We start from the raw sequence: 21861 nt of genomic DNA, 5'->3' as shown, positions 1-21861 counted from the left end.
TGGTTGATTGGAAAGGTATTCGGCATGGGTGTGAAGGCAAAACAGGCATCAGAGAACCTGGAGCAGCCCTCAGAGGACTGAATCCCAGGTAGCTGTGGTGGTTTCTAGACTTCTCAACCCATGAACACCAAAGACAACTTTGAAGGTCACTAGGAAAAGTCTGTGACTGCAGCAAGAGAGAAGCTTGGTCCCAGCCCCAATCCCCAAGCGTGGCCCCAGGGCACTGACACAGGTAGCCGTGGTGGTTTCCAGACTTCTCAACCCATGAACACCAGAGACAGCTTTGAAGGTCAGTAGGAAAAGTCTGTGACTGCAGCAAGAGAGAAGCTTGGTCCCAGCCCCAGTCCTCAAGCGTGGCCCCAGGGAAGTGACTGCTTCCAGAGCTACTGGCCCAGAGAAGGGGAATCAAGTGGCATATCAGAGGGGCGGATTGCAGGGATCTCTTCACTGGTGCAGGATTCTCTTGTTTTGCCCGTGCTTGGATCTGGGTCACAGTTCTGGGTGGTGGTACTGGGGTGAGGAGGAGCGCTGGCATGGTGGAGCTTGTAGTGGTGGTGAGAAGAAATCCTCCTCACAGTTCCAAGGCAGAAAAGAGTGCTTGTGGTCACTCATAGACCAGAGCACAGGCCAGGAAAGTAGTAAACACCTTGCCCCTTATCATACCACTTTGGAAGAAATGAAAATGTATAGGTCCCTAGAAGTATCTCTGAAAACAGCTGCATAAAACCTCTGAAGCTTGGGACACTACATTCTCCACACTGGAAGCAGACCCCTACCTTAACAAAGAGTTTATAACTCAAGTAATTGGCTGGGATCATGAGCAAACCTCACAAAAAAAAAAAAAGTCAGACCATAGAATCTTTCTTTGGTGACAAAGAAGATCAAAACATACAACCAGAAGAAAACAACAAAGTCAAAGCTCCTACATCTAAAGCCTCCGAGAAAAATATGAATTGGTCCCAGGCCAAAAAAGATTTTGAGAAACAAGTAAGAAAAGTAGAGGAAAAACTGGGAAGAGAAATGAGAGTGATGTAAGAAAATTGTGAAAAACAAGTCAACAGCTTGCTAAAGGAGACCCAAAAAAATACTGAAGAAAATAACACCTTAAAAAATAGCCTAAGCCAAATGGCAAAAGAGGTCAAAAAGGCAATGAGGAGAAGAATGCCTTAAAAAGAAAAGTTGGGGGGCAGCTAGGTGGCGCAATAGATAGAGCACTGGCCCTGAAGTCAGGAGGACCTGAGTTCAAATCTGGCCTCAGACCAAACACTTTAACGCTTACTAGCTGTGTGACCCTGGGCAAGTTACTTAATCCCAACTGCCTAAAAATTAAAAAAATAAATAAATAAACTGGGAAAAAAAAAAAGAGGCAAAATTGGCCAAATGGAAAAGGAAGTCCAAAAGCTTACTGATGAAAATACTTCCTTAAAAGTTAGAATGGAGCAGTTGAAAGCTAGTGACCTTAAAAATTATTGGACTCTCTGAAAGACATGTTCAAAAAAAGAGCCTAGATATCATCTTTCAAGAAATTATCAAGGAAAACTGCCCTGATATTTTAGAACCAGAGGGCAGAATAGAAATTGAAAGAATCCACTGATCACCTCCTGAAGGAGATCCCCAGAGGAAAACTCCTAGGAATATTGTAGCCAAATTCCAGAGTTCCCAGGTCAGTGAGAAAATATTGGAAGCAGCCAGAAAGAAACAATTCAAGTATTGTGGAAACACAATCAGGGCAACACAAGATTTAGCATCTTCTACATTAAGGGACCGGAGGGGGAAATCCTTCAGGGGAAAAATGGACATTCAGTGAAAAAGATGACTTTCGAGCATTCTTGATGAAAAGACCAGAGCTGAATAGAAAATTTGACTTTCAAATACAAGACCCAAGAGAAACATGAAGAGGTAAACAGGAAAAGAGAAATCATAAGGGACTTACTAAGGTTGAACTGTTTACATTCCTGCATGGAAAGATGATATTTATAACTTATGAGACCTTCGTCAGTATTAGGGTAGTTGGAGGGGGAAAAAATTATATGTGGATGGATGGATGGATGGATAGATAGATAGATAGAGGGCACAGGGTGAGTTGAAGATGAAGGGGTGATATCTGGAGAATAAAATTAAGGGGCAAGAGGATTATACTGGGAGAAGGAGAAAGGGAGAGATAGAATGGGGTAAATTACCTCACATAAAACAGATAAGAAAAGGCTTTTACAGTGGAGGGGAAATGGGGGAAGTTGAGAGGGAATGAGTGAATCTTATTCTCATCAGATTTGGGTTAAGGAGGAAATACCATACACATTCAATTGGGTATGGAAATCTGTCTTACCCTACAGGAAAATGGGGGTAGGGGGAGAAGGACAAGAGCAACAGGGAATATAGAGGGAAGGGGAGATTGGGGGAGGTAATCAGAAGCAAACACTTCTAAGGAGGGACAGGGTCAAAAGAGAGAATAGAATAAAGGGGTGGCAGGATAGGATGAAGGGAAATATACTTAGTTTTTCACAACATGATTACTGTGGAAGTGTTTTACATGACTACCCATGTGTAACCTGTATCAAGTTGCTTGCCTTCTCAGTGAGGGTGGGTGGGGAGGGAGGAAGAAAATTTGCAACCCAAAGTTTTGAAAACAAATGTTAAAAAATATTATTTTCACATGAAACTGGGAAATAAGATATACAGGCAATGGGGTACAGGAATCTATCTTGCCCTATAGAAAAATTGAAGGGGAGGAGAGATATAAAGGAGGGCAGATTAGGGGAAGGGGTATTCAGAATGCGTTCCATTTTGAGGTGAGGGGAGGGTTAAGATGGGAAGAAAATTTAGAACTCAAAATCTTGTGGAAGTGAATGTTGAAAACTAAAAATAAATTCATAAAAAAGAAAAAATTTTGGGGAATTCCATTTTGTTTTCACAGTACAGTCATTTCTCGAAATTTTCATTTCCCTAGTGTTAAATGATAAAACACTTTACAACTACTGCTACTAACTTGGTAAAAGAGTGTACTTCTCAGAATTTCTCTGTCTTTCTTGACTGCACCTTTAGTGGTATGGAAGGCTATGTGCTTTGCTTTTGTCCATTTGGTGATTTCTGTGGCCTTGAAAGGAGTCTACTTACAAACAATTTTTCCTTTCTTTTTTTTCTAGCTGTGGCAGAAGTAAAGCTTAGAGATGATCAGTATACACTGGACCACATGCATGCCTTTGGCATGTTTAATTACCTGCACTGTGATTCATGGAATCAAGATAATATCTACTTTGTTGATCAGCTTGGAAGAATTATGAACTTAACAGTTACACTGGTAAGAATAAAGTCATTGAAAAAGAGAAATTAGACACATTTATATAGTAATCATTCAATAAATGAACATTTATTAAATGCCTACTATGTACCAGGCATTCTCCTATGCACTGGGGATGCAAAAAGAGACAAAAAACAGTCTCTCCCCTCAAGGAGCTTATAATCTATCAACCAGTGGGATTCTGTACTGTTTATAGCCCCTCTAGAATGTTCAAGTATCAAATCTGGTATCAAGCCTTATAAAAATAAGGCCCTGGAAGAAGGGGTATCTCAGATCATGAGGAAGATCTAAGGTCCACTTCCTTAGAGGAGAACATGGACCTTTTATTAAAGTACCATTGGCTCAGAGCTCTGCCTCTGTCTCTTTTATTATAGCTTGGACAGTTTTAATCCTCAGAGAGATACTGGAGTGGTTTGTCATTTCCTTCTTCAGCTCATTTTGCAGATTAGGAGACTGAGGCCAACAGGTTTAGGAGACTTGCTCAGGGTCACCCAGCTTAGTGTCTGAGGCCAGATTTGAACTCAGGTCTTCCTGACTCCAGGCCTTGCAACCTATCTACTGCGTAACTAGCTACTCTATATCTCCAGTACCTAAGAGATATGTCATTATGGACTAAGTCAGTGGGGCTGCCTCTTCAACTGCAGAGAAAGGCACATTAAAACAACTCTGAGGTACCACCTCACACCTATGAGATTGGCTAATATGACTACTTGATTATATTGGCTAATATAAAAAAGGAAAATGTTGGATGTTGGAGGGGATATGAGAAAACTGGAACACTAATGCGCTGTTGGTGGAGTTGTGAACTGATCCAGTCATTCTGGAGAGCAATTTGGAACTATGCCCAGAAGACTATAAAACTGTGCATACTCTTTGATCCAGTAATACTATTGCAAGGTCTATATCCCGAAGACATCCCAAAAAAGAGAAAAGGACCCATTTGTACAAAAATATTTATAGCAGGTTTTTTTTTTGTGGTGGCTAAGAATTGGAAATCAAAGGGATGCCCATCAATTGGGGGATGGCTAAGCAAGCTGTGTGATATGGTTGTAATGGAATATTATTGTGCTATAAGAAATGACAAGCAGGATGTTCTCAGAAAAACCTGGAAAGACTTACATGAACTGATGCATAGTGAAGTGAACAGAACCAGGAGAACTTTGTACTCAGTAGAAGTGATACTGTGTTCAGTGAAGAATTGCGAATGACTTAGCTATTCACTTAGCTATTCTCAGTAATGCAATGATCCCAGACAATCCCAAAGGACTGATAGAGCATACTATCTGCTTCCAGAGAAAGAACTGATATTGATTGAATATAGACTGAAGCATGCCATTTTTCACTTTCTTTCATTTTCTTTTCTTTTATTCTAGTCTTGTACAAAATGGCTAATATGGAAATGTTTTACCTAATTACACATGTATAACCTATATCTGATTGCTTACTGTCTCAGGGAGGGGAAGGAGGGAGGGATAGAATTTGGAACTCAAAACTTTAAATAAAAGTGTTTAGAAATGGGAAAAAAATGAGAAGCAAAAATTTTTTTATAAGAAATTATCCTTTGTAGAAAAATTTTATTGATACATTCATTTTTTCCTACCATTCTTCAATTTAAATATTATTCTATACTCCTATTATAAAAATTCATATTAATTTTAAAACATGTTATTGACACAACAATGTGGAGGTACTGTGTTGTAGAGGTTAAAACCAGCCTCATAGTTAAGAATACCTGGGTTCAAGTCCCACTTCCTGCCTTTTTGTGCTTTTGGGCAAATCACTTAATCTCTTGATGACTCCATTTAATTCTGTTAACACTCTTTTTTAAGCTGCAGAGCAGGTACTGATGTACACTAATAAGGGAAGTTTCATCGCTAGGAATTCCCTGTGCCAGGGAATCATGGGTATGTTTAAAACAAAGCAAATCACACCACTTCCCACCTCATATACATGTACATAATACACACACGTACATATATATACACACACACACAAACGATGGCTATTCAAAAATTGTCCTTAGTTTTAAGATACTAAAAATTGTGTGTGTATGGAGGGATGGCGTATTGTATCATTAGTGGTGTTCTGGTTTCAGACCTTCACCTTTAAGAGCTAAAACTCTTTTCCCCTAGACAAATATTTCTAAAATGTATTAATATTTCACTTCATCCTCAAATAGAGTACAATGGACATAACTCAACCTTTTCTTGATTATTTTGTCTTCCCATTATGGATAGCAGTTACATATAGCATGATACCTTATTGATTTTATTTCAGAAGTTCCTTTTTATATTCAGAACTCTATGATTATCTATGTTGTTGTCATTTTACTATCTTATTCCGGTAAGCTCATATCTAACCCCAAAGTAGAAGCCCATAATATATAATGTAGTCGGATAACTGAGTAGTTATAGATTATGGTTCATCACTGTTTATTTTAGAATTATACCTGTATTTGGACAGCTAGATGTCACTAGTGTTCCTCTAGTAGCTCATATTGTGGGTTTTAATTTGCACAGTAGATTCATATATATTATTGCCCCTTGCCTCTCATAAAATCTCTGTGAAGTAGATAGTAGTATCCTCATTTTATAGATGAAGGACCAGAAGACATCATACCATTTTCAGAAACAGTTAAGGGAAGGGAATTTTCATTATCCCCTATTTTAAGGTTTGGAGGGTAAGGAGATGCTATTAGTTCTTTTTTGAAGTGGACCAAGGAAAGAAAGAAGCCTAGTTTGCGAAGCAACAGTAAACTTATGGTGTATTTAAAAGAAAACAAATGTGGTATAGAATGTCAGTTTTAATTTTATATTGACAGGAGGCCCTAGTACATAAAAGTTCTTCACTCTTCCCTTACCCAGATAAAGCTCCTCTCTTCAGGTTATAGGGACTAACACTGATGATAATGAGTGTTCCATATGTTAGAACTACATCAGAGGAAAGATAAATTCCTAACGTTCCAAGTTGGAACTCTGAATATATTTTCCTCTAGAACACTGTGATTAAGTCCCTTAATATTGTTAGTATAGTGCTGAACTTAATGCAGATCATGAGTGAAATAGGTTTTGTGGTCTATTATGAGGACATAACTGTCATGTATAATATTGTTTCTATGGATTTATTCATTTTCAGTTTCAAACAAATTTGCAAATGTACTTTTGGAATATAACCTATTTGTAAGTAGATGACAACTGATACGGTTGGCATCTTGGGTACAAGGACTTATTTATGATACTGCTAATAACAGACATTTATATGTCAACCTTTAAAGTTTGCAAGGCACTTTACATATGGTTTTACATTTAATACTGTGACCCTGGGGACAGGGTAGTAGAAGAATGATTGTTACCTTTTTTAGCTGAGGAAGCTCAGATAGGTTAAGTGACTAGCCTATGTTCACATAGCTAGAAAGCATCAGAATCTGTAAATGTTTGTTAGTCATCCCGATTAATTTGTACTTTCTAATTTAGATCTAGTTGGTCCCAAAAGGCAGGCTGGAGCTTGTCTTGCATTTATTATCAGTCTGTAGTTTTATAGTTCTTTGTTTCTAATTAAAATGGCACTTAGCTCAAATCAGTTAGTTTTCTTCCCCCCTTAATATAGCTGATCTCATTATACTTGGACTTGCTACATATGAGCCAAACTTTACAATTATTAGGGAAGAATTCAAACCCAACAAACCAAAACCATGTGGTCTTTGTAATCAGCTTGGTCATGAAGTCAAGGACTGCCAGGGTTTGCCAAGGGAAAAACAGGGAGAGCATGATCAGTTTGAAGAAAGTCTTCCTCCTTCAGAAGGAGAGTTTATCTACATTCGGCTAAATGTGCTTCTTGAGTATTTAGAAAGAGGATTAACTATGGCCAGCCTGCCATTTACTTTTGATATTGAGAGGAGCATTGATGACTGGGTTTTCATGTGTTTCTTTGTGGGAAATGATTTCCTTCCACATTTGCCATCTTTAGAGATAAGGGAAGGAGCAATTGACTGTTTACCTAATATATACAAAATTGTGGTACATAAAACAGGGGGTTACCTAAACACTAGATCTAAAATATTAATAGGTAACTGAAGGTTGAAGAGGTCGTCTTGGTGAAGGGCCAGTAATCAGAGACTGCTGTTTTCTTATTAAGCTGCCCAATGCATTTGAAAGACCATATTCTATTTGTATTCTTTTCCTCAGACTTCATAGTTTATATTCACAAGTAGTATAATAGTTAGTAACTGATAGATTTTTTTATACCTCTTTGTAGGTTGTATAATTACAGTTTGAAATCTTAGAAGGGGAATCTGCATAACATTCATCTTAGCCAGGTAGGTCAATTTCCTGACATAGACACTTGTCTTATTAAATAAAAATGTTTATGGTTTTAGTGATTAAAGAGTGTCTGTACTAGGGAAAAGAATAAGTATTTTTATATAGCACCTACTGTGTGCCAGGCACTGTGCTAAATTCAATATTATCTCATTCAGTCCTCACAACATGTGAGGCAGGTGCTATTATTATCCCCATTTTATAGTTGAAGAAACTGAGACAGGTTAAAAGACTTGTCCTGGATCACACAGCTAATAAGTATCTGAAGCTGCATTTGAATTCAGATCTTCTTCACTTCAAGTCCCCATGACCTTCTGTGCACTGCATTGCCTATTTATCCACGACTGTCCCTTTAACTGTGATATTTTGAGGGATTGTTGATTTCGCTGGTGTAAATGATTTCTTTGGCTAATACAGATAAGAAGCCCTTCAGACTTCTTCATTCTATGTGATTTTCATCTTTGTACTTCAGTAAATTATCCTGTTTGCCCAGTGCACAGAATATGACTTTCTCTGATTCTTTTAATATCTTGAACTTCCTAGTGTAGCATATTTGAGTTGTCTTTCCATGGTCTTGCTTAGCTATCTAACTGACCCATCCAGTTTTCTGCATGTCTGATGGTTTTCATTCAGCTTCTGATATGCAGACCTAATAATATGCTGAAGCCATTGGGATCATCTTCAGTGTTGATTTTTTTGAGATTGTGATATTCCATGATTTGCAGCCATATGACATCATTGGGAAAATATTCGTTTTTAAAAGGTGGTCTTTTCTAGTATTGAGGAGCTTAGCATCAGTCAGTTTCATGCAGTTTCCTAAATGTAATCTAGTCCTAAGACCTAAATGATAGGAGCCCAGAGTTTGACTTAGGAAAACTAGGTTCAAATCTTGCTTCACATATTTATTAGCTGTGTGACCTTGAGTAAGTCATTTAACTCTCCATGCCTTAGTTTCCCCATATTTTAAATGAGGGAATTGAACTTAACAACCTCTAGGACCCTTCTTGCTCTAAATCTGTGTTCCTATGATTTCTAGTAGACTCCAAGCTTAATGTAATTCATCACTGTGATCTGTAAGTTAGAAAAGCTGTAATAGTGGATTGAATTGAGAGAGCTGTTTCATTACTGTGTAGTTAGGCAAGTAAATTTACCTTGAATTACAGCATCTAATTCTACATTCTGGCAGTACCATTATATTCCCATTCTTTGTCTTTGGACTGCTGGATTTCAGCTGATTGCCAACAGGTTACAGTTTATTAATGAGGAAAACCAAGGTTGGTGAAGTGGTGTGAAGAGGAGGAGGAAACTAATGTTTTACTTGTAGAGGAGAAAAAAGAAAGGACATAAAAATTCTAGAGATTATGTGCTTTAATTTTTTGTTGATGCCTTTATGTTTCATAAAAAATTATTAAATAAAAATTTTACTCAAGATAAAAATAGATTTCATTAAGCTTCTGAGATTTGTTTTTAAAGGAAAAAAGTATTAATAGTCATACAGCCAAATAAAAGCAGTGAATGTTACTGCTGAGAGCCTTTCCTCAGAACAGATTGCTTGTTTTAAAAGGGCAGAAATGTCTACTTTGATTTACACTTAGTGTAGTTGAGTGTTTTTATTTTTCACTCTGGAGATATATATATATATTTAAATTAACCTAACAAATTAAAGGTGAATGAATCTGCGTAAGGCTCTGCAAATAGAGATAAGCATTAAGATTAAGACTATTTTGTTCAACATTGAAATCTTGTCTAAGCTGCTAAGTAGATCCATCTGTTGAAAAACATTTATAATTGACTTATTAGAATATATTTCTTTATAAATACTGATTTATCACATATTGCTGTTATTGTTAGTTACCTTTATAGTAGTTTTAGTATTTTTCTACACAATTAAAGGCTTTTACATAGTTAAAATTGCTAAAATATGCTCATTTATTATATATTGAATGTAATTGGCCTGCTTGGGGAGAAAAACATTGATGCTTCACTTGAATAGTACAGTTTTTTGTCTTAGAAATATGTCTTTGATACTTTGGATCTGTAATTTTATGACTGTGAATATTCCTTTTATAAAAGTAGGTACATTTTCCAATCCTCAAAAGTCTTTTGATGTATGATTCTTGTTTATATATTCCACTAGCCTTGCATGGGAAAACTTGGTATGTTTTCCAAAGTTCCAGAAACATAAAACAAAAAACCCATTGCTTCTGTTTATTAGAGGAAAGATAGCTGAATCAACTTCTAGAATTTTAAATACCTACAAATCATCTATAGAGAATGCCTCTCAAGATATTAAACTGATTGCAGTGCTGGTTCATTAATTACCCTTAGATAAAGAGAAACTATTTTATGTATTTCATGAATAGAAATGAAAGAGAATGAATAACTATCTTTTGTGGAATATAAAGAAAAGGAGATAAAATTCCTGTCCTATTTTTAAAATCTATCTGTATTAAATAATTTAGGCAGAGATTTCAGTAGCTTAGAGAACCCACAATCACAGATTACTTATCTAGTTTGTTCCTCCATTATTAAGGGGACAGATAGCTTTGCATCTAGTTTATTCAGACGTCTAAAGGAGAATAAAATGATGATTTTGGGTTTATTATGTATATGTATAATATATGTCTATGTATTACATTTATGTATTACATATATCCTATGTATAATGTGTAATGAGACCACCTGATGTTAGTGGATAGAAAGCTGGCCTCAAGATGAGTCGACTGAGGTTCAGGGTCTAGTCACTTAACTTCTTAATGCTCCAAGCAGTTGATAGAAAGGTTGTCTGAGGTGCATTGGTAGAACAAATTTCCTTGCCAGAAGCCTCCTACACCAGTGAAATCACAGCTCTAGGTTAAAAAAAAAAGTACTTAATATATTTTAGAGATATTCTGTCATAAGTGGTTAATTTTTTTTGTTTTAATTAAATGTTGTAATTGGCAAGATTTGGGCATTTAGAAGATTTATTTATATGGAATACCTCCTTCCTTGACACATGGATAAATGAGACATTTTCCTCCCTCCGCAGTGGCAAAGGCAGTGATACTGATTTATGGTTGTATTCATGTCATTGATTCAGGTGTGCCATTAATAGTCAAGCACAGTGAGGTTGCCACGTGTGTCTTTGTTGGTCATTCGTTATGTACTTGAGGGCCAACAAATTGCATAACTCAATGTAGTTAATATTTAGGCATATATGATTAGATTAGTAAAGATTAAAGATGTATTGGGGTGGGAGAAGTAAAAACATGGACCAGTGCTTATACCTGGTGGTTTAGATAACCTGCCAAATTGTATCTTGAACTGAAAGAAATGGTTGATGCTGTTGGATCAATCAACACATGTTTATTAAGCACCTCTTATAGTTTAGGCACTGGATATACAAAGGCAAAAGGTGAACCAGGCCTGGCTCTTTAGGAGCTTATATGCTATGAGGAATGAAGCAGCACGTACCCAGAGGGTGTTTTGGTGTGTTTAAGCTATTAAAGCTTAAAACTTCACCAAGGCTTTTAGGACCTTATGTATATGAGTATATACAGAATAAATGTGATAGTTAAGGAAGTTAAGGGGATGAGGGTGGGGACCAGGGTAAAGTCCAAAATCTTGGTTCCAGTGCATGGAGTGTCTTATGCCACCTTGGTAGCATGCAAAAGCTTGGAAAGGGTAGTGATGATTGGCTATACAGGTTTAGGCCAGGGTGAAAGGCTTTAAAAGCAAAACATGATTTTGCATTTGATCTTAGAGTGATAGGGAGCCACTGGAGTTTATTTAATAGAGCAGTGACATGGTCAGATCATAAGAAAAATCATTTTGTCAGATATGTAGAGTGTGTTTTAGAGTGGAGAGAGAGTTGAGTCAGGGAAACCAATTATAAATTCATTGTAGTAAGCCAAATGAGAGATGCTGAGGTGTTGAGTGAAAGTGGTGGCTATGTATGTAGGGAGAAAGAAAAAGATGCTGAGGTGCTGTGGTGGTACAAACAGCAAGAATTGGTAACTGATTGGGTATGTCTGGTCGGGGAGAGGGAGGAGTTCAGAAAAACACTGAGATTGTGAACCTGAGAGATTAGAGGGGTGACTGTACCCTGAAGAGAAAGGGAAGTTTGAAAGAATGGTTTGGGTTTGGGAGGGTGTGTTTCATGTCTTTCACAATCTTTAAATGATGATTCTTGGTAATAATGTGGACACAGAACACAGTTAGAAGCTTTTAGGAAAAAATACAAAGTGACCAGTAGTTTGAGTGAATTTTCCTTGTAATTCAAATTTGAAAACGTTTTCTGATAATGGCATGGAATGTACAGACACATCCCACTTAACCTTTTGAATTGGTTCTAAGAAAGCATTACTTTAGAAGAAATAGCTTTACTGGGGGCAGTTCTTTCCATGGCAGCTGTATCATAGATGGAAGAAAAAAGTTTCTTGGACAGTCAAGCTTCAGACTATAAAAACTTAAAATGTGCCTTTACAGAAACAAGAGACTCTTAATAACTCTGGTCTGGTTTGGCTTTGTGAATGACAGTAAAGGACATGTGTTTAGAATTTTCACAGTCCCAAAATATGAAGACCTCTTCTGCCAAGGGACCCCCTGAGACTTTTGACTGGACTTAGTGCCAAGGTATGTGTGTGCATTTGCACCTAGGGCTAGCTGACTGAATGACAACAGAGAAGATAGAGGAGGTGGAAAGAGTGAGTAGCTCTGTGTTCCTTAGTTTAGGATTTCGTTTAAAGTGTAAAGTTTTAACCAGGTGACAACTTGCATCTGAGTTCAGATGTGGGAAGCCATGTGTTATAGTAGAAAATGCTGAATTGGGAGTCATAGGACTTGGGTTCAGATGCTTGTTCTTGTGCATACCACCTGTGTACAACCTCTGGGCTTCAGTGCCCCTCATTTATAAAATGAGAGGGCTAGAATGGGTGACTGATTCCTCTTTCTTTCCCTGTCCTTCCTTCACTCTTCTTAAAGTGTTGGAGGATAAGGAGCTTAAACTTTGGATTTTCAGAAGTTGATTTAAAAACCAAAACATTCAGCCTAACCCTTTTTTATGTTTTCTTATGTGTTCTAGAAGCAGCTATATAGAGCAATTAATTAAGACTTCTTTTAGGGTGATGTTCAAAGAGATTCAGCATTGTAGTAGATTATATCAGTAAGCATTCCCGTTGAAAACAGATTAAAACTGGGTAACTAGGCTTAGCTGGGATAGCCTCTTGGGATTAGCTGAAGAACAGCCTGGGCACTTTAGGGTGAGGCTAGTCAGTTAAGTTGTATCAAGCCAACTTTATTTAGGTTAGGATTCTATATAAATGTATAAATTCTTATCCATAAAACTTTAAAATGAAAAATCGAAACATGATTACTTATTCATCTATATATATCTATGAAAGATGTTGATATATAGTATTTCTTTCTTTTTTTTTTTCCTCCTAGGACACTGCCTTAGGAAAACCAAGAGAGGTTTTCAGACTCCCTACAGATTTAGCAGCTTATGACAACCGCCTTTGTGCATCTCTTCATTTTACATCTTCTACATGGGTTACACTGTCAGATGGAACTGGTAGATTGTATCTTATTGGAACAGGGGAACGTGGAAATGGTACTTCTGAAAAATGGGAGGTAAGATGTGAATAAACCACTGTGTCCAAATTAAGATAAATGGAGACTTTAAAAGATAATTTTTTTTTCCTGCAAGGGGAAGCTGTTAGAATATTTTTTATCATATAGTCCACTAAACTAAATAAATAACTTGATCAAGAAATTGTCTTTAGCCTTGACATATTGCTTTGCAGGCATTGGATTGACATTATTGAATCCTGCCTGTGGAAAGAAAGTGCTGACAAAACAAAAACAATGGGTGTATGAAAAGGGGGAAAAGCTTAAGTGTTATTTAATGCATTTTTCTCTCACTGGTACCCAAGTTCCTTTCCTTCTAAAGCACTTTCCTGGCTCTAACATTGTTTCTTACTTTCAGGTATATATAGTAGAGTCCTCTCTGACTCTGCCCCTTTTTGTTCATCCTCGTCTTCTATACTCATTTAAATTGAATATTTTGCAGATTTGGTTTCAAGAAATGTTTATTGGATTTAGCTTAGGTTTTTTCCAACTTTGCATTCCCTTTCCTATACTCACCATTGTTTCGGATAGTGTGGTATAGTAGAAAGAACATTGGATTTGGAGTCAGGGTCTGAATTCAACCCTTGATTACTTGTGAAGTTAAGTATAATAAACTCTGATTTGGGGGTGTTGGTGTTGAAAAATTAAATTTATCACTCTTTGATACCTTAATGTTAATTGTTCCAAGCCAGTCAGACAATACTTATCTGTTGTCTTTGTGTGCTTAAGGAAGTCAGTTAACTTCTCTAGGCCTTGGTTTTCTCAACCATAAGTAAGAGTGTTGAGCTATGTGAATTCCTAAGGTCTTTTCCAGCTCCTGATTTGTGATGCTGTGCTTATCTAGTGTAACATTAGTGAATGATATTTTGGATGCTTATGGTATATAGCTGGAGAAAGGCAGAGAATGAGAGGCATTTGATATCTTAGAACATTTCCAGAGACTTTCATGCCGGGCATAAATTGAAGGTCTCTGTAAGGATGCATGAGGGCAGTGGGTACTTAAGAGAAAGGAGGCTAAAATGAAAGATATAAGACTTTTGACCTTTAGAAGTTTGAAAAGTATTAATATGTCATACTTTAACCATTCTTTTTTTGTTAAGGGTTGTTTGTTTTTTGCATTTACAAATAATGCTTATCTTAACTTTTTAAAAATGATGTTTTCAGAGTAAATTCCAAACATTGAAATTACTGAGTAAAAGGATAGAATTATTTTTTTTAACTTTTGCTATCTACTACTTGATTGTTCTCCAAAAGATTCAAGTAATTTGCCATTTCAGCAGAATCCATCTGAGATACAAGGCAATGAGATGATCCATCAGCACTCAAAGTAGCTTTCTCTCTTTTCTTCTTCCCCCATTTCTGTATCACACAACTTGTATGAGGTGGGAATCACTAGTTCTATTTCTTCTGGTGAGGTCAGTCCTTACCAGTTGCCCTAACACTGCCTCCTAGGGTCTTACAGGAAATAACCTGCTTCTAAGCCTTGCTGACCCCTGGCCCTTGCTATCTACCTTGCAGCTGAAGTTTCTGTTATGTTTATCTTCCTCGATTGAAGGTTGAGCTCCTTTGAGAGCAGAGACTATATTGATTTTTCTGTTTGCAACACAACTCTTAGCTTACTGCTTGGCTGATAGAAAACACTTGGTAAATACTTTTTCATTCATTCAATAACAGTGAATGAGTATACCTTTTCTCTACAATCTCAACCACATTTATTTTAACTATTTTTTACTGCTTGATGGATGTGGGGTGCTGCTGATGAGGTGCTTGGGCCCCAGCCCTAAGATCATGTCTCTGGAAGCCTACCAATTTCTCAGTAGTCCCCTGTCCTGTGAGAAAATTTTCTCTTGTTGCAGAACATATTCTGTTATCAGAACAGAGGGGTGCCTAACTCAAGGATTTTTGTCCCTGGCTGGCCCGAGGACTCTTCCTCCCGCGAAATCCCTAAGGTCCATGTCTCTTGCAACTACGTCATTGTCTGGCATACTCCCTACACTTTCCCATCCATAGCTCCCAAAGACACCTGGACCCTTAGATTTACCTAATTAGTATCCCTGGCATTCCCTTTTCATGCCCTTTTTCCATATAAACCCCAGCACCATCGCAGTCTCTCATAGGTTCCCATAAGGACTCTTGCCCACTTTTGCTAAAGTGTTAAAATAAACTCTTTGCCACTTGATTAAGAGAAGACTTGAGCGTGTGAATTCATTCCAGGTGACTCTTTCTTGGCGTTCTTGGGGTCCCAGCAGCCCCAAAACCTTGTCACTACCTTATCTACTGGCTGCCTCTCTACTGCCCACAAACATGTTCTTCTTTCCTCCATCCTCAAAACATTTTAACTTGATCCATCCATTCCTGCTAGCTATCATTCTACATATTTCCTACATATATTCATGGCTAAATTGAGAAGGCTTTCAGTGTCTTCACTTTGTTTCCTCTCAGTCTCTCATTTAAGGCTCTAGTCTGGCTTCCATAGTCATTATTCAACTAAAACTGGCAGCTCTGAAGTTGCCAGTGATGTTTAATTGCCTAATCTAATGGCCTTTTCTCAATCTTCATCCTTCTTGATTAGTCTCTTACAGTCTCGGACACTTTCAGTCATCCTCTTCTCACTGATACTGTCCTTTCTCTGTATTATTTTACATTGTTCTGTCTTGATTTTCTTCCCACCTGTCTGATTTTCTTCTTACCTGTTTCTTCTTTGTCTAACTGTGAAGGTCCCCCAGAGTTGTGTCCCTGACCCTCTTCTTATCTCCCTTTATTATACTATTTCACTTGTGTATCTTATCAGCTTCCATGGATTCAACTATCATCTCTATGCAGATGATTCACAGATTGAGTTATTCAACCCTAACCTCTTGGCTCTGTGGACAGCTAGGTAGTGAAATGGATAGAAACCTGAGTTCAAGTCTGGAGACCTGAGTTCAAATCTGGCTCATATACTTACTAGCTGTGTGATCCTGGGCAAGTCGATTAATTCTGTTTGCCTCAGTTTCTCATCTGTAAAGTGATCTGAAGAAGAAATGGCAAATCATTTTCAGTGTCTTTGCCAAGAAAACCTCAAATGGGGTCATGAGGGGTCGTACACGACTGAAAGCACTGAACAATTCCAACAAACCTTCTCTCACATCTCCAACTACTTATTAGATATCTTGAATTGGATGTCCTAGAGACATCTTAAACTTAACATGTCCAAAACTGAACTTAGCATCTTTCCCCTGAAACTCTTCCTTCTTCCTGTCCTAAGTCAGAGGGATCACCATTGACATAGTCTCAGCCAGGCTCAACACCTAGGCATCGTCCTTGACTCCTCACTTTCAGTCATTCTCAACATCCAATCATTTGTCAAGTCTTGTCATTTTTACCTTTGTAACATCTCTCGAATATGTTTGTTTCTCTCCTGATACTACAGTAACCCATCTCATGCCTGGACTATTGCAGCAGCCTTCTAATTGATCTCTCTGCCTTACATGTCTTCCCACTCCAGTACATCCTACACTTAGCTGTCAAATTAATCTTAAGAAAATGCAGGTCTAACCATGTCACACCACCCTCCCTCCACTCAATATATGCCAATACCACCCTGTTATATCTCAGATCAAATATAAAATTCTGTTTGCCTTTTAAAACCCTTCATAATCTGTCCCCTTCCTACTTTTCTAGTCATCTTTTTTTTAATTTAATTTTTAATTTGTAGAATAAAACAAGCAGTCTTTCCCAGTCTTCTTAAACCACACTTTCCTCTTTCCTGTCCTTCCTGTACTCTGTGACCCAGTGACCTTGGCATCCTTGCTCTTCCTTTCACAAGACACTCCATCACTCAAATCCATACATATCCATTGTTTCCCATGCCTGGAGCTCTTGCTTTTCTTTCATATTCATCTTCTGGCTTCCTTCAAGACTCAGCTAAAGTCCTGCTTTGATAAGAAGTCATTCCCAACCATCCTTCATCTTAGTGCCTTCCCTCTGATTATATCAATTTACCCTGTATGTACTGTTTGTACATGGTTGTTTGTATGTTGTCTCCCACTTTAGATTGATTTCTTAAGACTAGGGACTGTCTCTTTCCTTTCTTCATATCTTCAGTGTTTAGCTCAGTGCCTGGCACAAGGTGGGCTTTATTCATTGTTTATTGATTTGACTTGACGTGACTTGACTTAGAGGAATCAGTAAAGGCTTTGTGTAGTAGACAGTGGTTGAGCTATCTCTCAGAAGGGTTGAGGTGAAAAAGGAGTAAATTCCAGGCATGAGTGGTAACTAGTACAAAGGCATAGAGATTGGAGATAGCCTATTATGCATGAGTTTCTGAGAGAAGTCCATTTTGCCTGGACAGTAGGGTATGGAAAGGGAAGTATAATGAGTCTGGATGGTATGGACCCAGGTTGTGAAGGGTTTTGGAAGACAGGTGTTTATATTTTATTCTAGAGGAATGATTGGAGTTTGAGTAGAAAGAAGGAAATACTCAGATTTTCACTTAAGGAAAATCACTTCACAGCTATGTGGAAGATGGATTGGAGCTAGGTAGGAAGTCCTGTTTAGGACAGGGAGAATATTTAGGAGGGCATTACAATAGTCTAGGTGAGAGATGATAAGAACCTGGACTTTTAGGCTGTGTGAGTAAAGAGATGGGGGGATATGTTGTTTGATGCGATATGTTGAGTAATAATGAGATTAGGATAATCAGATTGCAAAGGGTTTAAGAATGAGTGGAAGGGAGAGGGAGAGAAGGCAATGAGTGTAGACAGCTTTTCTCTTGGAGCTTTTTTTGACTGACAAAATGGAGTGATATAGTTTAAGAATGGAGAATAGTTTAAGAAAAAAAGACCGTCAGATAGTGAGGATTTTTTAAAGATAGTTGAAACTTGAGTTTCATAATTTAGTCCCTTCCTACTTTTCTAATCATTTTTTTTAATTTAATTTTTAATTTATGGAATAAAACAAGCTTACTTACTAGCTGTGTGACCCTGGGCAAGTCACTTAATTCTGTTTTCCAGATCATGAGAAAATGGCAAATCATTTCAGTATCTTTGCCAAGAAAACCTCTTATTGGGGAGGTTAGAGGGAGGGGTTGAAGCGTAGATAAGGACCGTAGATGTTTAAGAGGATAAGACCTGAGAGGAATTGGTATCCAGTACACATGTAGAGTATTGGCCTTAGTAAGAGGGGCTACCTTATTATCTAAGTCTGGAGGAAAGGAGGAGAAAGCAGGTGAAGATGTCAAAGTGTTTTGAGATAAAGAGAGAGGAAAAGGTCCTCGTTTGAGAATGAGAAGGTAAGTGAGAGGTGTAGAAGGCTTTAAGAAAGAGGAGAATGTTTGGAATAATTTCTGTGGAGTGATTAAGATAAAAATCCATCAGGGAAGAATAAAGACTTCCCTGCGCTGAGGTTCTGGTTAAAGCCGGAAAATTTTCCCGTGGACCCAGTCAACACAGTTATATGATTTCCTCCAATTTCAGTTAGCTGCACATAAATAAGAGTGGAGGAAATGGATGGTGAGAATAATCCAGGTCTTTCATTTAGCTAGGAATGAAAGTTGAAAGTGTTCTTGATTTTAAGGAAGTTGCACTCTACTAGACTCAGGGGGAATAGTATGTACAGTTAAGTAAATAAAGAGTAAATTAAGGGAGGGTGCTGTAACAACTAGGAGGATAGTGGAGGTGGCACCTGGGAGAAGATCAGGATTTGGAGAGGCAGACCTGAGGAGGGTGAATATTTCAGGCATGTAGGATAACTTCTAGGCACAGAGACAAGAGATGGACTTCTGGGCTCTGGGACCAAATAGTTTAGGTGAAACTTAGGATGCAGGAAGAAGAGTACATTAAACATGGCAAAGGTAGATTTTAGAAGTCTTTTAAATGCCAAACAGAAGGTTTTATAATTTACCTTAGAGGCACTTGGGTGTCCTTGGGTTTCCGAGCAGACGAGTGAAATGATTAGACATTTTATTCAGCAACAATATTTTGGCGGTTCCATAGAGGAAGTATTGGTGAGGGGAGAGACTGAAGACAGGGAAATAGGCCAGACAAGGAGTGAGGAATGTTTGAATTAGTGCTATAGCCATGTGAGTAGAGAGAAGGGAACAAATGCCAGAGCTGTTTTGGAGGAAGAATTGTCAGTACTTGGATCCTGGTTGTATATAGGCTATAATGGAGAGGAAAACTGTGAGATCACTGTGGGTACAAACCTGCATATCTGGAGAGGTGATGGTACCATGAACAAAAATACCCACAGAAAAAGTGCTTTGTTCTAGCAAAATCAGTCTATAACATAACTATTCTACACTCTGTTTATGTAATAATTACTGTGTATTTTAAGCAACAGCCAACTAGTTAACAAAAAACAGCTTGATTATGTGCTTTTTTCTATTGTGGACAAGAAGAGGAAAGTTAATGAGATTTTTTTTTTTACCTGAGCCCTTTATTTGAAATAGTGTGGCATGATAGTTCATAGAACTTTGGACTTGGGAATCAAAGAAGTCCTGAGTTCACACCCCGCTTCAGACCACTTTATGGCCCTTGGCAAGTCACTTAACTACTTTCTCAGCCTTAGCTTCTTCATCTTTAAAATGGAGATGATAGTAGCTGCGCATTTAACTCACAGAGTTGTTGTGGGATTCAAGTGAGCTAATGCATGTGAAGTCTTTTCAAACCTTAAAGCATTATAGAATATCAGTAATTATTATTAAAATATCCCAGCCCTATAATTCCAAAGCCAGCCATTGAAACAACATAGAAAAATAAAATCTAAGGACCTAGGACAGACCTGCACAACTCGGCAGTAGGTTAGGGGCCAAAATTAAAACAAGCTAAACTTCTTTGGGCTGCTGATAGGTTAGACTAGAGATAGTAGACTGATGATGATTGGTTGCCATGGGTCACATGACAAGCAGGAGAGAGGGAGCAGTGGCAACCCTACGTTTTTTGTGGACTGCCGGAAATCCTTTGGTGGGCCACAAGCTGCCTGCAGGCCATATGTTGTGCAGGCCTGACCTAGGAGAAAGAATGGTTTGTCTAAAAGATGGAAGAAATGGGAGAAAGGGGTGGGTCCTTAGGCAGCATTATATCTCTCTGCTTCCCATGCCAAGTTCAGAGTTCTTCTTTTCACTTGCTAATTCATATCTAGAGCCTAGTGTCAACTCAGTTTCATATCTGGATCCTGGTATTTAGGAATATGATTTCAAGCAGTGTGCTCATTTGAACATAATCCATTTCCAAGGAGAATTTTAGATGTTGCATCACTTTCATTTCCTCTTATTATTAAATCAAGGATACTTGTTATTGCTTCTGAATTGTCCGTATCTTTATTGTTATTATATCTTATTGTTGTGTCGAGGTTCCCAAACTTATTTGGCCTACCACTACCTTTAAAAAAAATTACTTAGTGTGCCCTGGAGCTCTATTTTCTTTAATTCTTTAATGTTTTTTTTGAAATTTGCATCATTTAAAAAAACATTAAATATATTTTTTAAAAAGATACATCTTAAATTTAATCATTTATTGTAAATTTCTGGTGTTTTTTCCTGCATTGAAATTTTGATGACATATAACATATTGTAAACAAGTCATTACACACACATACTCCTGCTGATGCTTGTTGGACTTCTGACAACAAGCTTGCCTGCCAACACTGTTGACGGACTTGACCACTGATCAGTTATAACTTGCATTTTGTGTGTTTATTTGGAAAATAATGCAGTCACTACTGCATTAATTCTTATTACACAACAGATGAAACGTACAAATGGTTTTTTCAAAATTTTCTCCTTTTCTTTCCTTTTACTTCCACTGCCTCCTTGTTTTTATGCAATGCCTTCCACTTGCACCTGAGGCTACTACCTCCCCCACCCCCCACCCCAGGTGGATCATTCCAGTGCTCCCCAGGGGGTGGTGTCACCCACTTTGGGAGCCTCTGGTTATATCTTTATATTCAAAAGTGTTATTTTGTTCAAAACTAGCAGTTTAAACTGCCAAGTCACAATAGTAGTGGATTGACCTTTTGTGTCATTTCCTTCTGTTGTCAAAATGAACCTTAGCCCATGTGTCAGAATTTGTCACTTAAACATGTTAATTTCTCACTTTATTTTTCTTATAGATTGTGTTTAATGAAGATCTTGGAGATCCATTTATTATACTTCACAGTATTTCCATTATAAAATCTGAGGACCATTCAATAGCTACCATACTTCTTCGAGTTGAGAAAGAAGAATTAGATCGGAAAGGAAGTGGCTTCTATGTTTCTTTGGAGTGGGTTACTCTCAGTAAGATAAATAAAGGTAAAATGAGAAAAGTTTTAAAATGTTTGAATCTCTCTGACATGTGTATTCGTTATATAGTTTAGCATTGTGAACCCTTTCCTATGAATGCCAGTTATTTCTCAGATTTGAGTACCAGCAAACTGGAATTGTTGATTTTTGTTTCTGGGTACATAATTGAGAGAGGCAAGAATAATGCATCTTTCTACATTTGATTTTACTATTTATTTAATAGAATTCTTATTAAAAGGATAGCCTATACTAAAATTCAGTATTTACTCTTGGGTATTAAGAATGATACAATATGGAAAAAAATTAAGTACATTGATATGGACTGTAATCTCCCTTCACTAAACCTTAGCTCTTAGAGATTCAATTAAATATTGCAT

The 21861-nt window shown here is 37.6% G+C and overlaps 1 protein-coding gene across 3 annotated transcripts in view; it reads left to right on the top strand.

Moving 5' to 3' along the window:
- NUDCD1 (NudC domain containing 1) overlaps positions 1-21861 on the top strand; it is a 108297-nt gene that overhangs the window by 12378 nt on the left and 74058 nt on the right. For all 3 annotated transcript variants that reach the window (XM_020970303.2, XM_020970295.2, XM_020970312.2), the window contains exons 2-4: positions 3144-3298; positions 13039-13224; positions 21313-21493. In XM_020970303.2, the coding sequence (XP_020825962.1) occupies positions 3144-3298; positions 13039-13224; positions 21313-21493 (522 nt within the window). The remainder of the gene's footprint in view (positions 1-3143; positions 3299-13038; positions 13225-21312; positions 21494-21861) is intronic.

Source organism: Phascolarctos cinereus, unplaced genomic scaffold (assembly GCF_003287225.1).
Source record: "Phascolarctos cinereus isolate Bilbo 61053 unplaced genomic scaffold, phaCin_HiC Scaffold_4;HRSCAF=312, whole genome shotgun sequence".
Lineage (NCBI taxonomy): Eukaryota > Metazoa > Chordata > Mammalia > Diprotodontia > Phascolarctidae > Phascolarctos > Phascolarctos cinereus.
The sequence above is the reverse complement of the archived record's forward strand: the minus strand, read 5'-3'. Positions and strand labels throughout refer to the sequence as shown.